The sequence below is a fragment of the Coturnix japonica genome, chromosome 26, assembly GCF_001577835.2.
Source record: "Coturnix japonica isolate 7356 chromosome 26, Coturnix japonica 2.1, whole genome shotgun sequence".
NCBI lineage: Eukaryota > Metazoa > Chordata > Aves > Galliformes > Phasianidae > Coturnix > Coturnix japonica.
The window spans coordinates 1,413,044-1,436,438 of NC_029541.1; the positions used below are offsets into that span (position 1 = coordinate 1,413,044).

At 45.2% G+C, this 23,395-nt stretch overlaps 2 protein-coding genes across 5 annotated transcripts in view; one reads left to right on the forward strand and one right to left on the reverse strand.

Moving 5' to 3' along the window:
* Nucleotides 1-23,395, reverse strand: part of CEPT1 (choline/ethanolamine phosphotransferase 1) — a 25,839-nt gene continuing 2,444 nt past the window's right edge. Inside the window, exons 1-9 of one of the 4 annotated variants that reach the window (XM_015884936.2) lie at nucleotides 21,816-22,001; nucleotides 19,826-20,228; nucleotides 17,269-17,416; nucleotides 16,224-16,365; nucleotides 6,515-6,599; nucleotides 3,025-3,156; nucleotides 2,035-2,193; nucleotides 1,145-1,270; nucleotides 1-799 (exon numbers count right to left, since the gene is read on the reverse strand). In XM_015884936.2, coding sequence (XP_015740422.1) covers nucleotides 683-799; nucleotides 1,145-1,270; nucleotides 2,035-2,193; nucleotides 3,025-3,156; nucleotides 6,515-6,599; nucleotides 16,224-16,365; nucleotides 17,269-17,416; nucleotides 19,826-20,221 — 1,305 coding nt within the window. In that variant the 5' untranslated portion in view covers nucleotides 20,222-20,228; nucleotides 21,816-22,001 and the 3' untranslated portion in view covers nucleotides 1-682. Of the gene's footprint in view, nucleotides 800-1,144; nucleotides 1,271-2,034; nucleotides 2,194-3,024; nucleotides 3,157-6,514; nucleotides 6,600-11,459; nucleotides 11,545-16,223; nucleotides 16,366-17,268; nucleotides 17,417-19,825; nucleotides 20,229-21,296; nucleotides 21,381-21,815; nucleotides 22,002-23,395 lie in introns of those variants that run through there. The other 3 variants (XM_015884935.1, XM_015884933.1, XM_015884934.1) reach the window with 3 other exon arrangements.
* DRAM2 (DNA damage regulated autophagy modulator 2) overlaps nucleotides 21,376-23,395 on the forward strand; it is a 9,639-nt gene continuing 7,619 nt past the window's right edge. The window contains exons 1-2 of the mRNA XM_015884937.1: nucleotides 21,376-21,423; nucleotides 22,888-22,969. The gene's annotated coding sequence lies outside the window, so the exon portion shown is untranslated. The remainder of the gene's footprint in view (nucleotides 21,424-22,887; nucleotides 22,970-23,395) is intronic.

Genomic DNA, 23,395 nt, shown 5'->3' on the forward strand with positions numbered 1-23,395 from the left:
TTGTCTTTTAGATCATGTTTATTTAAAAAAATAAAATTAATTGACAAAGATACCACACTATTTTGCATGCTGGTCATCCCTTCCTCCTGCAGAACCCTGCTCTGTATTCTCCAGCCAAGAAACCACTTTATCAGCAATGCTTCAGCAAATGAACCACATCAGCCTGGACTCAAACCTCGACAGCTGCTTCAGCCACACAAGTTAGTGAGATATCTGTTGTTACCAGCTCGGGTCTTTAGTAAATGAATTTCAAGTGGACACTAAACAAGTATTTCACTAAGAGATGATGAAATAGTAAAATTAAAAGCAAGTCGTATTGCAGCTGTAATTATACTACATTAGAAACTTCAGTTGTTGGGGATCCATTCACCATACATAGATTATTCTGTAATCAAAGTAATTACAAAGAGAGCATTGCTCTCTGCATGCTTTCCTGGGCTTGGAACCAACAGAGTTGACTACATGTAGAGCTGACTAGGGTGTACTTGGAATTCACTCTCTCAGGCAGGAGACTAGTTAAGGAGTGTTATTGATAACAAAGAGTAAGAGCTATACAACATTGATGATTATAAATTACTTTGTTCTTTCCTGCTTTTTTTTTAGCCTTAGTCTCCATCTTGCCATCCGTTCATGTAGAAAACCAACTCTTTTCTTGTTTTCTTCTATGGAGGCTCCCCGTTTATTAATGATGATTAGAATGAGTAGAAGACTTGATTCGGAACACGTGGATGTGCAGATGGGCAGCGATCTGGTTGCATACGCTCACACAGTATCGAAGCAAATCAAAGAGAGAAAAGATCTGCCAAAGGAAGAGTTATGCATTAGATCTACACTTCCATGACATCTATATGACATGATCCGTATGGTGAAGAAAGGGAAAAATAACTACGGGGCTCTTCTCAAGAGCAAGATCTCAAACCCTGCAGGAACAGACGCTCCCTGTAGGCAGCATTGCTTTATAAGCACATGAACTATGCACCAAGCAAACCCTCTTCATGTCACCTTACATAAAGGCCTACTCAAGCAGCTCCCCAGTGCCACCATCCTCAAAGGGAACCAGCTAAGTTCAACCAATGCCAACAGCATAGAGGAAAAGAGCACCCAATGCTTGTAATGATAAGTGACAAAGCAAACTCATACTTACCAGGGCAATCCAGAGTACAATATACTCATCAATAAAGCTGTTAAAATACTGGTCCAGAAACAATAATGCTGGGCCTATGAAAGCTGTATCGTGCAGGTGCATTTCACTTTTGGTCATGTGTGCAACCTACAGTTAAAAAACAGAGGAAGTTGAAGATATTAACGTACTCCAGCAGTGAGTTTGATTCACATAAAGCCAAAAAAAGCTGCAGTTAAAGCCACATTCCAGTACGATGTATCAGGTGCATCACCCTACCAGCACAGCCACTGCTGTGACTGCACAGTGAGCTGGGCTTGCTTAGAAAGCAGCTTTTCCTCCATTGCGAGTTACACTCAACACAGACCCAGTTCACGTGGCAACACAACCTGTATGCACAGAACTGAGACTGCGTGGGGCAGCACTTGGTTAATCTACTCCCTGCTACAACCCAGTAAATGATTCTTTTTTTCCCCAGTTGGTTAAGTTAAACTCAAGCACTTGTCCCAAACTCCCACAGCTCTGTCAGCTTCCCTCCTCCCCCAACAAGCTTTCCTCTCCTCCACACATACACCAGGGGAGGGTTTCAGCCAGCTCTCCTCCAGCCCTGCTCACTGCCTACACACACAAACACACTGCAGAGACACGAACAAACAGCTGGGAAGGGGGGGGAGACAGAACCCAGGGATGGAAAGCTGTATTGGCTCTAACTGTGTAACTATGGCATCTGCATGACATTCACTACTGCACTTCCAAGTGGAAGAAAGACTTGTGCTCCATCCCCTGCACCTCCAAATAATGAAGCGTGTTTAATCACTTTGCTACACAAAACAGATGCAAGTCAGCTGATGGAATAACCAGAGAAGAGCTACAAGAAGTCTTAGTGCAGTAGCTATAAACTCTGGTGTACTTACCACGAGTTTGTTTGTTATCTTAGCAGATACAAAACCGAAAGTAAGTATATACAAGCAGGGGTGCTTTTCAAACAGCTGCACAGCAGATTTCTTGTAGATCATTGCAGCGAGTGCGATTACTGACCCAATATGAAGAAAGGGTGAAAGGACGCTGGTTCCCTGCAGTGAGAGAAAGTTAAAAGCATTAAGTTGACAAAAACATGCAAAATAATCACAGCAAACCAAACACTCACATGGCAAGCAGACGTGTGGTTTTTAAACTAAGAACACATGAAAAGCAATTGTGTCTCTACACCAGCAATAACAGGAACAAGATGTGGTGAAACACCAGCTGAGCGTGTGGTCAAACATCTCCTGTGCTGAACAAGAGAGCAAGAACTGCTCAGTGCTGGCACTCATCACCCAGGCAGGGGCTGATGCTAATATTAAGCACTGGGAGAGACTTCCCTCTGTGCAGCTTAAAAAGCAATAGAACAGCCTTCTAAGCAGCCAGTCATTGTTAAGCTGGCACAGAATGGCCTTCTGGAAAACCCCCTGGGCTTCACAATCAATATTAGCCATTGTAGCATAAAATACCTGTACAGGAATGTCTAGTTTTTTAACTGGCTTTTTAACTGGCAATATGAACATTACTCAGAATGAGCAAAGCCATACTGATCTGCTTGACCAGCTTCCTTCTCAGTGATTTCTGCACTGCATGTCTGTGAACTTCATGGAAATATGCATTTCTATTACCTGTTTGCTTTTGAATTAACCATATAAAACATCAAAGCGCCACAGCCTCTTTGAACACAGAAATTTAAGACCTTTGACTTCTAAAGCTATTCTTATACACAGCCTACATTAACTTTCTTTCTTCCCCAAGCCATCAAAGAACTGAATGGAAAATAGCACCATAATGCTTCCTTCATGTGAAACGAAAACCAAGGTCGTGGCTGGGAAGCCACAACATGCTGGAAAGGAACTAAGATGAGCAAACTCAGTACTCACTGCTATAGTGGATCCATTTTTGCCAACTCCACCTGTGAAGATTACACCAAAGTAGTTTGTACAGGAAAATATGGTTCCTGCAACAGTACAGAGAGCTGGGAATATTTTCACCTGAATATTCAGTATTGGGATCTTCAATGGAAAAGAGAAAAGAAGTTAAAGATGCACAAGCACACTAAAGGCAGGTTTAACACTTGTGGTGCACTCAAACACTCCACTTTCCAATGCTACAGAGACTTAAGTTTTTATTATTACTTATGTATACAGAGCACATCAGAGAAGTGTGTATTCTACCAACGATGCTTCCATTAAGCTTCCCATGAAGTGGGGACACGTCTTCAGTCACTTGGAAAGAGCTGCCAAAAGCAGGTAGGAACTGAAACCCAGAAGCTACAGCACCCAGTTACCAAGTGGGAAGATGGAGGCATCGGTAATCCCTTCTGAAACTGGTTGCAGGATGCACAGCTGCAGCCTATGATCACAGCAGGCAAAGCAAGAGGGACTGGGGGTGATTAAATAATGCCCTGTAAGAAGCTGGGTACTGCCCTATAGGCAGGGCAGTGAACAGATCAGACAAGTCATATCAGTCAAGCAAGCCTTGGAGCACAAGCAGTTGGTTGCTAAGTGGAAAAAGTGAGTGCAGTCAGACCTGAAAAGCAGTTATTTCCTTCACTTGGTGACAGTGTTTTGAGCAGAACAGGAGAAACTAGAAATAGAGACAGTTCAAATAAACCACAGCAAATACATTATGGGAGCAGGTTTTGAGACAGGGCTGCACAACAACGCCTTCCAACTCGATCTGCAGCACCAATGAAACCTTCCCAGGCTCTTTGCTGAGCAACTTCAACCAAACTAACACTCGGCCCCCAGCAGCAATGAGCCCAGCCACAAACAGAGGCCCCAGAGAGGTCAGGTTGTTTCTATTTCTCAGCTGCACTCAGTGTAGCTTTTAGCAGATAGGGATCATTAATTTTTCTGCTGTGTTTAACATGTTACGCTGCTCAACAGCTTAATCTCTTGATCTTTACAGGGCTGCGTGTGGCAGTGTTAACTCCTTGCTGGTAGGCATCCTCTGAAAGCCAGCAAAGAAAGAGGTATTTCTAGCAAACAAAAGGCAGGTTGCTACAGACCAGAGCAATAACTGTGATCATCCATTAACATTAGGAGGCACAGGACCTGGGAAGGTCTCACCTGTGGTTAAGAAAGGTGCTGTCATGGTGGATTTTCTGCCAGGAGGAGGAAAGCAATGGTGTGCCTTGTATGGGAATCAAGAGATGAAAGCTGAAGTTGACCAACAAAAAAGGGATTTTTGCTGGGGAAAAAAAGAGTTTCCAAAGTATCTGATTCAAAGAGAAAGGCCACAATGCACAGAGAGCTGCTCCAAAGCAGGGCACGTCCTGGTTAAACAAGCATACCAAGGTCTGGCTGGCAAAAGCAAACACGTTAACAAAAACAAGTGGCAACAGGCAAAGAGTGGATTAAAGAATGGTTGCTGGGGAGTGAATTCAAGCAAATCCTTCAATAGAAGACAAACCTCAGGCCTGCAGACTCATCGTGGATTCTTCCAGGGTTCTGTGAGTGGTTAAAACAGAACTAGGAAGCAGACAGACGTGGGCAGCAGCCAGAGGGACCCACACGACTTGTGTTTGCTCACTTTACTCACAGCTTTGCAAATGAGATCTCAGCTGAAGAGCTGCTCATCATCCACTGAGACAACAGAGCAGCAGCAGATGTCAGACAGCACCTAGACACACTGGAAAACCCCACACTGACACAGCACAGGCAGCTCACAGAGCAAAGCCAATGAAAGCAACGATTGACCAAATACACAGCTCTGTATTCAGCAAGTTGAGATTGTTTTGCTTGTCACACATCAGCATCAGAAAGTGGAATATTTGAGCACACCACCACATGTTTCATTCCATTCACTTCCCCTCCCCAAGAAACAAATCCCAACACCAAAGCACCAATTCTGCTGTCATAGGAAATGTTAAATAGGGGTGGTTTCCTTATGTGATATATTTTGCTCTGCAAATAGCAAACTGTGTTTATCTCTGTAAATAACAGCAATCCCACAAGGAGAAAAAGGAAACCTCCTAATTGCCATGGGAAGCCTGATGGCATTTACTCTCTGGGGAGATTCCTCCATAATTCCAGAGCTGGACTTCAAAACAGCATTGGGAATTAGTTCCTCCAAATGCTGTAACAAAGCACTTCTCATAGACTGCATGATTTTGCTGGGAAAAAAAATACCATAATAACCCAAAGTTCACCCTGCCCCAAGTCCCACCACAGGTTGCTGTGGCAGAAATTGTTCTTTTTCTGCTTTCCTTTCAAAAATAAAGAGAGAAAAGGAAACTGAATAAATTGGGAAATCCCAGCTGGGAAGCTAAGCAGTAGCTGCATGGATATTGGTGGTAGTAATGGCTTTGGAGAAGCCTGGCACCAGAAGCACAACCTGCAGCCTTCATTGCTTATGTAGAGAAGATTCTATCCCTGCTGATGCTCTTTATGCACTTTGTAGCACCACTCGTGATTTCTGGGAGGGTTTCAGCTCAAGCCAAAAAGCACACGAAGCAAAATGGAGACAACCAAGGTTAGCTCCTCATGCCAGACATTCTCTCCAACATTAGAAGGTTCATTTCTCTGGTTTTAGGAAGCAGATTAGGGGGGGGAAACAATCAATCAGTGATTTGGGGGTGATGTGATTCAGAATTTTTGACCATCTCTTGGTTTTATGGCAAATCAAGATTCCCTTATCCACCTTCAGAATGATGTTCTGAGCACACGGACATGATCAGGAAGGAAAACCCTCCAGGGAACCAACCCTTCAGAAGTTACTTTTAAACATCTGTTTCTGTTTAATATATACATGTGTATTTACATACATCCAAAGGCCCAGCGTGGCTTTGTGAATGCTGAACCAATAGAATACATAACAGGTGAGTGACACCTTGCAGCAGCAGCTGAGCTGCCCTCTGAGCCAGGCAGCCCTTGAAGCCCACCTGCACCCAGGCTCAGCCTTGAGGGGTCTTTTTAAAGACAACCAATTTGTTTTGTGTTCTGTTGCCACCAGGAGCTGAGGCCAAATTATCTACTGTTGGTCCCCAGCTGATCTCCAAACTCTCCTCCATACCATCAGTCCAATTCAGTACTGCTCCTGATCTACCTTGTGGCATGAAATGCATTCAAGTTATGGCCAGCTCACTCAACGGAAGCTGGGTTTCAAAGGTGCATTTAAGTATGAGAAACATTTGGTAGCTTCCTACCTGCAAAATATGATAAAATAAAGGAAAATAAAGGCGTTTTCTTTTCAATTAACTCTGGTAAAACCAGAGCGTACATTAATTGCCATTTCTTTGCTAATTGTAAGGAAAGAGGAAGAAACCAAAACCTTCCCCTCTCAAAGGAAGGCTGCAGGCAGGTGGTTCTTCTGGGTATCTATGAGATTATTCATAAAGGATAAAGATAAGAACATGAACAAAATTACCAGAGATTGCCAAAAAGGTGGTCCTCCAATCACTGCCAGTAAATGCATGATTATTATGAAGATTTGCACTTCAGTCACATCAATTCTGATTAAGCACAAAAAGCCAAAAAGAGAAGCAGAATTACTCAAAGCAGTTTCAAGTCAATTATCTGCAAGCTCAGCAGCTGCCCTTTATCGTGCACAGTGTAAAGAACTTGGAGATCCTGAGGAAAACAGAAGAGGCATCAATACCTTAACAAGCAAAAATACATTTCAGTTTCACTGTTAAAGTTAAAGCCATGCTTGTTTTACACTTTATTCGTTTCATGGTGCAATAAAAATCCATTTTGCCCTTAATTTTGTTCCAGCTGACCACTGCAGAAGTGATCAGTTTTAACCTTACCAATAAAGAAAAACAGATGGTAATATTTGAAAGACACTTTTAGCCACTATTATTTCTGCTGTATTATTCCCCCAATGAATGTTCTCTCTGAAAAGCATCGTGCTTGAAAACAAAACATGAATCCCTGAAGATGGATGCAAACATAAGGTACAGACAGTTGCAGTGCTGCAGCATCCAGCAGTGAGAGCTGCAGCAGGGCAGGAAGGAAAGGCTCACAGGAAAGACTGAGTTTAAGTCTTTGTTTTGAGGATCATAAGACAAAGTCTGAGCTAGAAAGAAGGGAAAGCAAAGCCCTACAAAGCAGCTCCAGGAATAGGAGTCAAAGATGGAAGTAAAATGCAAAGAGGACTCTGGTGTGTGATATGGAGCCATGTGATGCCATTTCATACTCAAATCCTGTATCACAAACAATCCTTTTGGCCAATTTATGGCACATTGGACAGCTCTACCTCAATCCACAGCCCCCAGACTCCAATAAGAACAGCACTGAGCAGCTGGGAAGGGTCCAGCAATTACCTAGAAGCTTCCTGTGTTAAGAACTCCTCTCTGGTTTAATTGCAGAACCAATGAGTTTTGACTACTGTGCTGCATAAGGGCACTACATGGCTCCTTAGGACAGGAGACAAGATTTAAGATCTACTGATGACAAATTAAAAGCTTAAGCCATCAACAAAAATAAAGTGCATCATCTTAAGGTCAAGGGTGAAAACATTAGGAAACATATACCTAAGGGGACCCTCTTGTCACCATCAATACAGCCACTGTCAGATGACTTTTCAGAGGACACTGCATCATTGCACTATATGCCTGATGTTGGAATTACCCAGTGGTTTTCTGGTTTGTTTTCCAGGCTCCTACTGCCAGATGGCTGCTGCTCAGGAGTCAAACAGTGTAGGAATCTGAACTGGGAACCCATCAAAGCCAGATCACAACAGGGAACAACCCTGGGAAGCAGAAGCTGGGTAAAATGGAAAGGAGCCACACCGTTCCTCTATTCATTTAACTAGAGCTGATGCTGTGTTTGCAGTCATTTTAAATGCAGGCTGCTTCTATGAGCCACATTTCATCCCAGCATCTCCAAAGAGCAGCTCCTTGCTGCCCAAACCCAGCAGCTCAGCCTGCTTCCTCCGCAGTGCGGCAGCACCAACAGGGTCAGGAAACTGGCTCCAAGTGACCCAGCTAAAAGGAAAGGGAAAGAGGTTCCTATCCCAGTTCATAGCGTATCAGCTTTCCTTCTGCATACTTTGCAGCCTCCTGAGTGATGCAAGCACAGCACAGAGGGCAGTGGAAGGTCTGTGCTGCCCTTCTTAGCAGCAGAATTGAACAAGGAGGGAGTAAAAGCACAGCAACAAGCTTTGACTTCTGACCGCAGTAGAAGCAGACCACTACCAGCAGACAGAAAAGCTGTAAACAGCCCTTAAAAAACATCACAGTAATAAAGACTGGAAGGAGAATGCCTAGCCATTTGAAAAACTAAAGCAATACTGGTTTTGTCAGCAAAGCTACTGAGAAAAGGTAACATCCTGCACAGCAGCCTGTATTGGTGGTTAGGGATGTTATTTGCAGAGCAGGTGGATACACAGTTCCTGCCTAAATACTCCAGAAATAGAGCTTTTCCTTTGAGACAAAGTTCTTTTGCACACTGAGGTGCCTCTTCCTATAAGGATAGGAAGACAAAATACTGCATAAGAAATTAAAATGTTTTTGTTTAAATGGAAAAGGAGAGGTGGCACCTGCACAAGGAGAGAGAAAGTGGCATTTGGCAATTAAGAGCAGGAGAAGCCCTGGGTTGTGCAGCCCCTGGTGGTATTACAGCAGCACAGCCTGGTACTGTCCACAGACCTACAGGAAACCATTTCAAAGCAAGAAGGGAATGAGTCAGTTCAAAGCCTGAATCTATTTTCTCCTTGTGTTTGTGTGTTTAAATGCTTTGGTGGACATCCTAAGGAAAACAAGTGGGAAGAATTAGCAGCACAAGTCCTGCAGCTCGAGTATGGGGGCTCCTCACAGCCTCTTCTATGGGATATTTTCAGCAATCACTCGGGGCCACACTTCCCCTAACCTGACAGCTTTCTGCCTGCTGTTTCCTGATAGATTGAGACACGTCAGCATTGCCCAAACAGTCTGTGTAGCTCGGCTGATGTGGAGATGTATGGCACAACACGTAGCTGCTCCCCTGAACCTAAGGAACAAAGATGAAACAGTTCCCTGAGACATGCCCACGTTACAATAGAGGGATATAAAGTTACTGCAAAGTTCCTCAACACAAACAAAGTGGTTTAGTTCCAAAAATTACCTCGTCAAATAAACCAAAGATTGTTTCATCTCCTACAAAACAAACAGAGGACCCCAAATTCAGCTCTGCTATAAAAATCACCAAAGAACAAAGAGCAGACTGAAGGCAAAGCGACAAAGAACCCAGACGTGGTTTAACCACCTCAGAATGCCTCAAAAGAGCCTTTAACTGCAAGGCTGGGAAAAAAACACTGAAAGTGACTGATAGCTCACTGTGCTAAGAACAGAGGACAGCAAAGCAAGCAGGGACTGGATCAAATGACACCAACAACTACATGCTCCCAGCGAGAGCTCAATAAAGATTAACTGAGAATACCTGAGGGCTTTAGAACACACAAAGCCAGAGAAGTGTGAAAGCTGTGAGTTTAAAAGGTGCTTTTCATGCTGTGCTGGTGTTCTTGACCCCGTGTGGCTGCAGCACTCCTGCAGCTGCTGAAGGTGCTTACAAAGACTTGCAGCAGGAATGCACACACTGCAACACACTGCACCTGCTCACCTGCCCTGATTTAACTAATTAAAATCCTAGCTGATCTTCTAAAGAATCTCTCCATAAGCTAGAAGTGTAAGCAAACCCCATTAGCAATCTAGCTTCCCCCCCCCCCCCCCCCCTCCTTAATGCATTAAAAGCCTTTCTGCCAGCAGAAGCGACTGCAAGGCTTGGCTATGGTGAAGGAACCCACACACCCCATGTTGTGCCCCTTTGACAGCACCTCCAAGACAGGGCTATGGTTATACCTTCACATCAAAATGACTGCCACTTGAAGCAGCTATCAGATGTCAAATAGCATAAATAGCAATTTCCTGTAGCTTATCCATTGCAGAGACAGAGCGAGGCTGGAATGAAATCTATCCCATCGATCTCAAACTGCAAAATAAGTGTGATGCTGTCTGTGCACCAGGCAAATCACCTGGAATCAGCAGCAGCATCCTCATTGATTAGTTAAGACTAAAAATACAGATGCCAGAGAGCATCCAAATGCAAGAATTTAAGGTGATTAAGGCTGTTCTGGAATTTGGCATGCCTAAAATTAGCGCATGTGATAGGAACTGACACAGGTAAACACTCCATATTCTGCTGCTGGAGGGCAAGAAGCAGAACTCACACCCACTGCATGCAGCGGTGCCACCAAGCAGCATCTATTTGTGAAGCATGGCAATGCATCCTTCCCAAGGATGGGGTCAATGGTGGAGTCTAGACAAATCTCCATTAGTTCCTCCCCAGCTGTGCAAAGGGACAGAACTCTTCCCTCTCCCCTGCACTGCACCCATTCTAACCTATTCACTTTCCTCACAGCACACCCACATTGCCCAAGGGATGCTGCACACACCTGGCTGCTAACACCACTGGATTTAAAGCAGGGGCCATGCCTAGTAGGATGCTGAAAGAAGAGATTGTGCTGAAACACTGCATGGAAAACAAACAAGAATGGTATAATGGTAATCAGCACAGCTTTAATTAAGGATGTGCCAGTCTGAAATAGAGAAGATTTTCATTTTAAAGTCTGATGCAGTTCTGAGAAGGCTATTACAGGGCCACCCTTATGCCCCCAGAGAATTCAAGGATAACTCCTGGTGAATAATCCAGGAGAAATAAGAAACCTCAAAAACCAACTCACATCCTATTAGTGGCATCTGATCACAGGGAGCAGACCACTCTGATACACAACACTAGAAAAGCTGTAATAAGAAAGAAAAGTCCTTCCTGAAGGGTGGCAAAGCAGCAGAAAGGATTCTGAGAATCCAGACAGGCAGAAAGTGAAGTCACTTCATGGAGCTACAAGCAGAGTTAAGAGACTGGAAGATGAGGGTGAAGCCATATAGCTCAAGAGAAGCATTTCTAAGCAGTAACCAGCAGCTTTGTGCTAACACACAGCATACAGCTCCCTATATGAGCTCATTCCTTTTTTATCCCTGGTGAGTTGGTATGTAAAGAAATACCTCTCTACAGCTTCTTACAGCACACTGACAGAGCTGCTTCCATAGCCCTTGTTATCATCCGGGTGAAGGTCTGCAACAAAACAAGCAATGCTCACAGCAAGCTGTTCCTCTTCAGGGCAGCCTTGCTTTGTTTCCAAGCAAAAGCACGATGCTTTCAGAGAAAAACCATGTTGTTAGATTGGATTTTTACTGCTCTTTCATACTTAGCAAACGTTTTCTCCTGCTCTTACAGCACAAAGATGTGTTTCCTATCCCAGTTACTCTGTGCATGACAAAGGTGCTGGCGAGGCTCAGTCCATGCCACCACTGCTGGGAGCATTAAGGCTTTACCGTGTAGTTCCAGAACGTGGGCCCCAGGGATCCTGTGAGGAGGTGCATGACTATAGTACAGAGCACCGACTCTGTAACATCAAATCTACATGCGAGGGAAAGAAACATTGCAAAACGTTTATTTTTAAGCACTTGGGTTTTGGTGAACCCAGCAGAGCAGATTTGTTTCAGAGGTGTAAAATAAGATGCAGAAAACCACTGTGCCATGTTATAAGAGTCATCACTGAGAGCGCTTAAAGGGTGAGAAAAAGGGCTTTAGCAACCACTAAATGGGACAGCATTAACAAATTCAAAGTGCTGTCACTCATGTGGGATTTACATATAGACCTTACGCAATTCAGTGTTCTACTCAACATGTGACAAAGTGTGATGGTTATTGGATAAGGAAACAGGATTCAACTCCAGGTCATAACAATTAAGAACAGCCCAAGACCTCTCATCTCCCCATCCCATCCTCAAGCCCATACAGCACAAAGTACGTCAATGTTAACAAGTCCTTCTTGGGGCAGTGCTTCACAAAGTCCACTTAGAACAGCAGCAACCAACATGCCCTGTGGTCAGGAAGGGAGCAAAGCAGCACCAAGAGCACAATGTGCTTTGTAGTCCCATGCCCCAATCTCCATCCGATACCCATTTTCTGTTTCACTACCACAGTCAGTGCTTAAGGAGATCTAAAATCCTTGTTTTAAGGAGCACAGGAAGGGAAAGTTGCACACAACACAACTGGTATTTCTGAACAGCTACACTTCTCTTCCTACATTACTCACCTTGGCATGTGCTTAACTTTGCTCAGATGCTGGCAGCAAGAAGCCTATTGTGTGCTGACCACTCTGCCAGGTTACCTCATCAAGCTGGTAAGAGCCCTGAGCCAATTAAGGCACAACTGATTAGTCATACATCAAGAATATGCACTTGTCAGTGCTAATTTATTGAGCACATTGAACGTGTAGCTTATTGGAAGGTTTTGTTTGATGAAACAACTCATTGGGCTTTACAAGTGTCACCCTGAATCAAGCTGCAGTTTAAACACAGCTGCAGTCAATTCTCGTCCAGAATGGTGAACTAAAAGGATTTCAAAGTTAAGAGATTTCCTGAGAAGAAGTGAACCAACCAAGAACAGGAAACAGACACTTACACTGCCCTAAATCACACCAGTCAGCACTGACACAGCCCTTCTGCAGCACACAGCTCTGTGGGGAAGATTTGTACCCTCCTCCTCTATGTACACAATTCCCTTTGGCAACCCCAGGCAGATAAGCAGCATGTCTGTCCCATCAGAAAATGGAACTGATGAGGCTGGGAAACTCACAGGGTTGTGTTTATTACTTCAAATTCTGCATAGCAGCACTATGCTCTGAGAGATTGTTCTTCCATCTGTTGTATCCCTGCCTACCAGGCGTGCAGTGGGATTACTCAGGCTGAGCAATGACCTACAAATCTGAGCACGAGACAACAGCGTGTTTTCATAAGGGAAGCATTGCTGCAAGAAAAGAATGTTCATCATCACAACACAGAAGAGAAAGGCTGTGAGACACACACTGGAACTCAAATGCTTTGTTTGAAGGGAGGTTATAGAGTTTAGCCTCAACCCATCCCAATTTACCATAGCACCACTTGGGTGCTATGAAATATAAAACGCCAAAGAGATGGGCTTAACTCTGGCTGGTTTCTGAAACACAGCTCCAGTTATTTGCTTTCTCCTTTCTAACTCAGCAGTCATACAGCAGCAGGGCTCACAAGGATAACCAACTGGAACTGCTTGAACTGTTCCCTCCTCTCAGCATTTACTGATATACCATTATAAATCTTTATAATATATATCCTTATATCCTTATAATCCTCATCCTTAGGAACTAATTCCCATTGTTTATATACACAACTGATTTCTACCAGTGCCAACTTGCCATATTCAGCAGGGTTAGGGTAAACCCAGTGAATAACTCACAGGAGAAGTGATGGAAATCACGATGCATCCTCTCGTCTCTGGGTGGGTTACAGTGATCTCAGCGCCACCCATCAAGCTCAGCACAGCTGAGTGTGAAGGAATCCCTTCTGTTCTGTGCCATGCACTGTCTGTGCTGCACCAGCATCTCTGCTGCGGTTTGTGCCCCTCAGAACAGCAGTTCAGTTGCAATGCAGAATCCAACTCTGCTCCAACAGTGATTAAGAGTTCCAGCTTCACTTCTAACCACCCTGGATTTGAGACAGCTCCTGCTGAGTCAGGCTGCCTGCACGCTGACCTTGCAAGGTTAAATGCAAAACTGAGTCTGCAGAAACAGCTTCTAACATATTTCCTAAAGCCAGAGCAATGAGCAGCTATGGAACAGAATCCAAGCAGAATAAGCCTGGGTCTAGAACTAGAGTTACTAATCACAACAGCACAACTAACAGCAGCAAACTCCATTCAGGTTTTATGCCCCATCTCTCTGAATGACCTCCAATTCTGCAGGATGCCCCCAGGACACCAGACCTGCTTCCACACAGACATGTAGAATTAAGCTGGATGTAACAGCTCAATGTCTGTGACACAAGAGATGCAGTTTTCCAAACCAGAGATGCCCCAGTTATGGCACAGCTGTACTCACCCAGCACTAAGCCTGAAGCACAGCACACTCTGCATTATGGCACAGCTATTCCACAACCCAGAGAAACCAGGGCAGGAAAACAACATAACTATTTGCACACCAGAAAATCATGTTATCCTGCAACTCCAGACAACCCTACAGCAGTGCAGCACATCCCAGCTCCCCCACAAGCCCATTTCTAGGGGAGATGCCTGTTTCTGAACAAAGCCTCCATACAACACACCAGCCTTGCTACTCCCCGCTGCCCCTGTACTGTTGATGTTGCTATAATGACTCTATAATGACAAATACTGAGACATACCCAACTTCCAGAGGGATCCAGCTTCCTCGCTGTGGATGCTTACACAATACTGACCTCTAGCGACTCTGAGCCACTGATGTTGATGAGAGGAGAAAGAACCAAAACAGCTGCTGTGTTCAGTAATTCAGTTTTTGGTCTATACCTGCAATAAATACTCCAGAGCAGTTTAGCAGAAGCAATCTAATTTGCTCCTCCTTCAGGGCAAACACTGCTGCTCTGCAGATGGACTTTATCAGCAAGCCAAGTTGATTATAGGCTTAACTGTTCAAACTTGAACTGCGTTTAAGGAGAAAAGTATTAATCTGTCTTTATCAGCCTGTTGCTGTTCTGAGCCACTAACAGTTTCCCTACTGAACTGACCTCTAGTTAAATGCAGTTTCTAAGTTGCACCTGAGGATACACAGACAGGAACAAAACACTGCACGCTAAAACCTCTGCTGCCCATTCCAACAGCTGTCTCTGATTCCACTTATGAGCAAGAACAAGGAAGCCCATGTGTACCTACAAATCTGAAGAGGCAGATGCAATATTGACTTGTGCTCAGCCTCACATTTGGAGAAATGGAAAACTCAGAAAACAGTAATTTCTAACAGTGAGAATCAGTCCACAGAATAAACAGGCTCAGCTTTTTCACCATAGAAACAAATGTCAGCTTGTGGCAGCCTATTAACCTTATGACACCAGGCAAAGGAAGAAACAGATGTGTTTACAGCACAGTGTAGGCTGTTATCTGAATTGCCTTCTCTAAGCTAGCTACATTCTGATGGATCGAGTTTTCATAACGTAAGGCCATGGAGAACAACAGCATCTGCTGCGGTGTGAAGATCCTCACGAGAGCTAAAGCCAAAGGTACAGTGAACAGCAGGAATCATGCACACATCTGCTCAGGGCAGAGATGTGCCAGGCAGCTTTGACACCTACATCTGCAAAGTCAAGCACATGCCAAGGTTTTCTGCTCTTTGACTGATAAGAGGAAATCTGCCATTATCAGCAGCCCACAATGCTCACAGGGAGCTACAGAGCATTCAGTACTGAGAGCTTCAGTAGAGTGTGACAAAAACAGCCTTAAAAACAGCCCTAGTTATGAGCCAAGTGTCTTATTAGTGCTCTGCTCATAAGAACTGGGACAGACCAGAGATCCAGAACTGCTTTAGCACCGAGTAGCTACAGGTGAGCAACAACATCATAAACAGCACACATTGCAGCACTGTTTCAAAATCCCATGCAAACTATGGGTGAATTTCAGAGGTTTCCAGGTGCAAATTCATTCTGCAGCTTATTTATTTGAAACATTTTAGGTTGCAACATCACACATCCCATATGAAGGCTAAGAAACCCCATCGCTCAGTCAGTCCTTGGGAACCTCACATACAAGTAAATGCAGTTTCAGCTGCTGGCTTCCTAGGTACCATATTTCCATATTATAACTGACAGAACAATAACCTACAGTGAAACAGATTCAGAAATTCAAGATGCAGTCACAGCATCTATTAATACACCGTCTTTAAGAGTTATCCTGCATAGTAAAGACACAGTCAAGTACACCACCAAAAGTAACACCAAGAGAGAGGTGGTTAAAGCAGATTTCCACCACCTGACAAAGCTTTACCACCTCTGAGATGAAGCCCCATGTTCTCCCCCTTATATCTTTAAATCAAATCATAAGCTCCTAAGGTGACAAAGGGATATTTTACTACTCCTAGGACAAGCTAAACAACATTTAGTACTAACTAGGGATCTAACAGCTACCAAATGCTCTAAGCACATAGATACAAATATAAGCAATTTACTACTACTCCAATGCTAAGAGCTACAATCACAAGGAGGGATGAGACAGGAAAGCCATCCAACTTTACTTTTCAATCCAGGTTTACTTACATGCCAAAGCGCAACGTTCCAGAGACGTACGTCTGCCAATGTGCGCAGTAAAACATGAATGTTCCAGCAAAACAACAAAAGAACATCCAGTCAGGGTTCGTCCCCAGCTGCACAGCAATACAAGTTCCCAAAACCACAAAGACTGCAGAAGAAAATCAGTCACAGAGTAAAAATATAAAGTGTGTGTAAAGATCCTTACCAGCAGCATATCTAACAAAGGACCCAGACAGGAGAGCGTAAAGGTATCCTCATGGGTTTTGTTTTATAGACATTTATAAGAGATAAACATTTCTATTAACAATTAAGGCTATTACAATTCCTATCAATTAACAGAAGTTCTCAGCATTAAGAGTTGCTGTCTCCTCTATTTTTACTGAACTGAGCAGGATTGGACACCAGCAGATATGAGCAATTTAAGCCCGAGAATAGAATTGAGGGGTTCCCTCACCACAGCCAAGCTTTGTTGAACATCTTTCCCCATTTTAAGTTGCATTATATCGCTGAGAAAACTCAAGCTTTGCCATTCAAGATGCATAAGGCATTAGTTTATTTTAACGCAAGGCTCTGATAGGATTCATACAAATATAAAGCACAAGAGCTTCAGAATTTAAATAACTAAGAACAATTGATCACCTCCTTTAGTGAGGGTGAACTCCAGGCTGGCTCAGGGAACTCCACCTACCTGGTAGGGATGTGACCTGACCAACACTACCCAAACTCAGCCTTCCATTGCCCCACTGCTCAGGTTCCAAATGTGCCCTGCAATAGTTCTGTACAAGTTAGAGCTAAGTTAATACAGGAGAGCACTTGACTGTCTGTTACAGTCAGTTTTCAGAACTAAGACTGAGGAAGCATACACAGAACCACTGCACTTAGTGATGTGCTTGAGAAGACATTCAGCTTACCAACACTACTGCCTATGGAGATAAAGCTAAATGGAAAACTAAACAATCCACAGATCAGTAAAGGAACTTTCCCAATATTCCAGATTTGGTCCTTGAAATACGAACTTAATTTTCTACTTCAATTAAACAAATGACGATACCTGTGGAAAGTGAATCACAGCCATGATCAAAAAGTTCTCCCAGGGGAGTGCTGCTGTTTGTCCTCCTTGCTTGCTTCCCATCTATAGCATCCAGAGATTGGTAGATAAAAAGGCCACAAGCACAGGCAATGTATGCCCAGGGAGGTGCCTAAGGAAGAAATTGGCAGTGAGAGTAAAGGATGTTTTAAACTGTAAGGACGTGGTTTAACTTTAGACCAGCTGAAACTCACTTTATAGCTTTGCATTTTCACACACTTCCTTACCTAGAGGTCTGTAAAGCCACGTGAATGGATCTTTCAGTAGCTTGCAGGGGCAGGCAGAGGGAGTTAGGGAACATGAAACAGTCAGTAATTGTTTGCTTTGTTACTAAGTTTAATTGGTGTAACGAGTTTTCTAAGCAGGAAGCTGCATCTGAAAAAAGACACCGCACTGCACATGCAAAGCAGGACAGAGTTGCACCCCTTCGAGCTTCTATTTCCTGTAGGGGAATTTGTAAGTTGGCTGAGCAACGGAGGAACTTTAACACCTTCCTAGCCCCAAAACATGGAACTGCTTCCCAAACACTCAGCTCACCTTCACCTTGCTCCCATGCTCAGACATTGGTTGTACTACACTTCCTGAGCTCTGTAAAGCTGCAGGGCTCCACAGCACAGCACCTCCACCATTATTTTTCCTACTGTGTAACAGCAGCTTTGCCAGATCTCTGCTAACAACCCTTAGTATTCATATCCTGTATAGCAATCTGTATGCCTATAGAGATGCAGGAGGTATCAAATCGCCTGGCTTCCTCTGGCCTACACAGCCTTGAATCATTTGTAGCAAATCCAGCTGTTCTCTCCTCCTCTTGCATTGTTCTAAAGCTGCCACCCGCTCTGCTTTTAGCTGTGTGTCTATTCTAACTACTTGCATTTTCTCTTAGCTACCAGCAAAGCTGTAAGGGCAAGCTACATTCCTATGACTCCTCCTGTTGACAAAAGGTGTAGCCAACTTGCTCTTGAAAGGAGCAGAACTAAGACTGAGCTGCGAGGAAGAGCCAATTTACACCTCAAAGCAGTACTGCTTTCAGAATCCCAAAGTCCCATTTTCACCCCAGACAGCTGCCTGACACTTCAAAGCAGAATATTGCAGCTCCAGCACAGAGCTGGCATCCCATTGCCACGCCAGCACACAGGGCTGCAGTGCCAGATGGCAATGAGATCAGGCTGAGCACCACCTCAGCAGAAAGCCCTTTTACAGCTGAAGTGAGAAGACAAACCCACTATGCTCAAACTGATAAACGTGTAACAACTGCAACACAGCCAACCAGGGCTGTATGGTTCCATAGCGTGAACATATGGTTCTTAGCGTGAACTTCAGAAGTTTCATTACTAACCACAATATAACCATGCTCTAAATGAAGCTGAGGTTCAGTGCCTTGTACTGTTATCAGGGTAAGCGGCAAGTTACAGTCACGTAGCAATGCTGCTGTCTGAACCAGGAAGGAGCTGGGGTGCACAGCATCAACCTACATGGGTTTTATAGAGCTCATGAAGCCAGTAACTTGAAACGCCTTATAAAGACCTCTGCATCCTTGAAACTAGAAGTTACAAGAAGGTGAGACCTGAGAACAGGTCATGAGTATTTAGTACATTCAGCACAAAGGACACAGCTCCTGGCTCTTATCCAGCCTTCTCACATCACACACTGCTCAAGTGGCATGCTGCTCCAGGGGACTATCTTGTGTTCCCACAGCACATAACACATTGTGTCTGTGGTCCTCATCTGAGCTACTCCATAATACACTCTGCCAGGACCACAGAGGATGCAGAAAGACACTCCTTGAATTCAGCACAGAGGGGTTAGATACATTAGCCATGGAGGAAGCAGCCTGTCCTGATCTCCTGAGAGCATTTTGCCTGTGCTCAGTCCCTGGTTTGATCTAACATTGCTCAGTGTTTTGCAACTCTAGCTGGGTTTGCAGCACCCATCTGCCAATCAAGTCACCCTGCTCTTCTTGTTGTGTAGCAATTCCAGCTCAGATAGCTGAAGGTGACTAACCCAGTCACAAACAGGGAAAGCAAACAGGCCGAAAGCTCCACAAGCTACGCAAGCAAGACATGTAAATCTATTTTTCAGTTGCCCGCACATGAATCATAGAATAGTTTGGGTTGGGAGGGACTTTAAAGATCATCTGGTTGCAAACCCCTGCCATAGGCAGGGATACCTACCTCTAGAACAGAATGAACTCAAGGATATCCTTGAGGGGCTGCAGCATCATGCAGCAGGTCCATCACAGCTGCTGCCCTGACAGCTATTTTGGTATTGGACTCCATTTCACACAACACCTACTGGTCCATAGAAACCCTTCCACCAGCCCTCAGCAGAACATCCCAAAACCTACACTGCTCTTCCTGCATGCAAGCACTCACCAAGGCACCAGCATTACAACCACTGGTATGGAAACATGTTCATTACCCATGGAGACGCAGTTCCCCATAAACACAAGAGCCCAGCAGGGATCAGTGCCAACTGCTATCAGATCACAGCAACTACAGACTGTCACTGGCCCAGAACTTACCTGCTCTGTAGCTGTTGGGCAGTAGTATACTAATAGCAGGGTTGTAAATATATTTATTAACAGTCCAATGATGGTGATGAGATTCGGGGCAATCCAGGCTGGAACTCTTCCAACTAACCATTCCCAGTAACCTTGCATTAGAGGTTCAAGCAGTGACCGTCCAGCACTCTGATATTTGTGTTCTTCTAACCGTTTCAGCTGGTGCTTTGACAAAGGAGGTGTAGGCAATTGAACTAGTTTGCTTAACACACAGGCAGCAGCAGGACCGTGGGCACAGCCTGCAGGGGATTCCAGGTGCGACTCCCCATAGCGCCTCTTGAGGTTCCGATGCCCACTCATGGATTGGGTGGCGTCAGAGTTTTTGTTTGGCAGGTAACAGCTGTTACGGAGAATCATTAAGATCCTGCAACATAAAAGGGTTGAGATACATTGAAGGTGAAGGCTGAAGGCAGGTGCAGCTGCTCCACAGAGCAAACTAAGACTGCATAGAAGTTGTCCCTTAAAAAAAAGAAGGATATTTGGAGAACTGTTGAGGGAAAGACAAGAAAGAACATTATCAATGCAGTTATGAAGTAGCAAGTTGCATTGTTTACCTTCATTGCTGCCTACAGAAGTAAATACGCTGCAGCCACCTACCTAAATTACATCAGCAGCAGAAACTTACAGCACATTGCTGCCTGATATTACAAACCCCTCACAGCTCCGCAGGGGATAATACATAACCCACAATGTACCCTGCTCAGATCACCAATCACTGGCACTACAGATAAAGCCCAGCAGGCCTGAAGCAGCTTTGCCTCTTTGGTGAGAGCTAACAAACCCTTTAAGCAGGAATAAGGGCTTTCATTTTGTTCCACTTGTCCTTAAATTTAACCCAATCCAGCTGAAAGCTCATTGCTTTTTCAACTTGTAACTAAGAAACATGCAGGAGATACAGAGCTCCAGCTATATGAGAGAAGACATGGGGCCAGGACCATAGATTAACAGAGAGGAGACTGAAAAGGAAAGTTTGCTTTCTAGACGAGGGTCAGCCTATGTAAATAAACACAACTAAATCAGCCATAAAACAAAGGTCAACCGCGGTGTAAGAACAAACAAATCCAATTCCCAGCCCTGCTCTGCTTCATTAAAGCTATTTTTGAGTGGGGAGGGAGGGCAAAGCAGGGGAGCAGAGCAGGGCAGCTCACAGCCTCAATAAACACAGCTCGGGGGCTCCGTGTTGTTGTGGATAAACAGAGGCAAAGTACGGGATGCGGCCTAGCAGCCCCAACACCACACAGCGCTCCTCCAACCCCACAACCTGTTTGGGGGGGGCACCTCCAGGCCCAGCCCAGTGCCCCGTCCCCACACACAGCAAACCCGGCCTGGTAGCGAATGTCCCTCGCCTGGGCCCAGCCCCACACACACACCGCGGTCCCGTCCCGCAGGACCCCGAGGCAGCCCCGGGACACGCACAACACCCAGCCCTCACCTCAGCCTCCGCGCCCGGCGCTGCTTTACGACGTTTTTGCGACAGCCGGAAACGAGGTGGGGGGAGGGAAAGGGGGCGGGGGGCACGGGGTGGGGGCGGGGCCAGACGCGCGGAGGGAGCGGCTGAGGTAACGGCGGGGGGCGGCGGGTTCGGGGCTGTACATTGAGCTCGGTGGGTCTGTGCCAGCTCCCTTTTCCCTTCTGCCTCTTATAGAGACCCCTCGTCTCACCGCTCACCTCCCGCTGCTGACCCTGCGGTGCACTGACGGCCATCCCTTCCTTTCTGAGCCCCCCCCTTCTCTGAGGGCCCCCCCTGGGCCGCATCGAGGCCTTGATTGCCTGCAGGGATGGGGCACCCACGGCCTCCTTGGGCACCATGTACCAGCGCATCACCACCCTATGGGGGAAAAACGCCCTCCTAACATCCAACCTGAGCCTCCCCTGTCTCAGTTTAAAGCCATTCCCCCTTGTACATGGGCTGCCCACCCATATATCCAGCCCTCAGCCCCCAGCAGCTCACCCACACAACACGAGGAGTTAACAGCAGCTTTTGGTGGGGCTGGATGGACTCAAAAGGAGCCCTTTGCCATCACTGAGCAATGGGAGCAGCACAGCTGATCCGCTCCCTTCATTCTCACTTTGCTCCTTTGAAGGTTCACAACCTTTACCCGGCGTTATCAGCCTGACCCCGACAACAGGTTGTGCAAAGGGGCTCAGCCGTGTCCCGCTGTGACTCGTCCCCGTCCAACCTTCGCAGAGCACAAACAGCTTTCTCTTTCTGCCCCTCTGCGAGGTGAAAAAGCAGCTCCTGTTGCTGTGGCTGCATCCGCCTGCAGGGCTGGGAGTGCAGGGAGAGGCTGACAGTGCCTTTCCTAGCCTGGATTGAGGATTCTCCCATTTCTATATATGCTTTCTGCTGTCTTTTTGGTATTATCTGTTCACTTTTTGCCCTCTGTGCTCTCGGTCGTCTTTTACTTTCGTTTCTTTCTGTTCCGTGTGCTCTCGGTGCTGCTGCACGTATCCTGTGCTTCCACTTGCTTTTAATGCCCTTCCTCTGACTTGTTCTCAACAGTGGTTTGATAGCGCCTCAGAGCTGTTCCGAGGGTCAGCCCTGCCACCTTTAGCACACAGACATGGCTGCAAAACAGGATACAAGTTGTAGGAAACCATACTGAAGAAGAGAGAGGTTGGTCGTGGCCGTGATAGCATCGGTTGGCAAAGGGCCTGGCTGTAAAAGAAGCAGGAGGCTGAGTGTGTTTTACTCCTTGATGATGAAAACAATAGGACAGGATGAGGCACTAATCATAATTAATTGCAGGGCTGGCCAGCAGGTCTACCCCTCTACTCCCTACTAGACAAGTTATATGAACCCAAAAGTCTTCGGCCTGTCTTCCTGCATTGCTGCTGTCCCACCATACAAGTGCTTCACTTCTTAAACCACTTAAGAATAGAAAAAACACGGAATCAGGTCAAAAGTGCACCTACCCAGAGTCCTGTGGCAGTGACTAACAGAAGATGCTAAGGAAGAGACCGGTGTAGATGTTGAGTTACCTCACATCTGGAGTGTTTTCCTTTATATCTCAATGATGTAGGGGGAAATGAAGCAGACGAGGAGCTTCACCAGAAGGATGACCCTGGATTCCTCTTGAGGAGTTCATTCTCCTTTATTCTCAGGTACGTGGCATGTTGTTTGTTTGTTTGCTCTCAGGCAGAAGTCTATTAGCTCAGATATAACACTAAGGCACTGATAATGTTTAAATGCTAAAGGCAAATCAAAATCCGGATATGATCAGACTGACTGCCCACAGCTGCTTTAAAGTTGGAAACAGAGAATGATGTGCAAAATACTCACTTCTTTCATACAGATTCTGGAATTACTCATTTGAGATGTGGGATTTTGAAGTTATATTCATTATTATCTGTACTGCATTAGGGCCTTTCAATGAAAGTCAGCATTAGAAGGCAAATGTTATTTTTAGCTTGAAAATGAAAGTATGAGGGTCAGAAAGCAAACAACTTCAGTGGTCACTTTATTCTTAAGATGCAGTCATCCAATACCTAACGTCTTCCTTACAAGCAGCTGAACCTTTAGTTTTATGA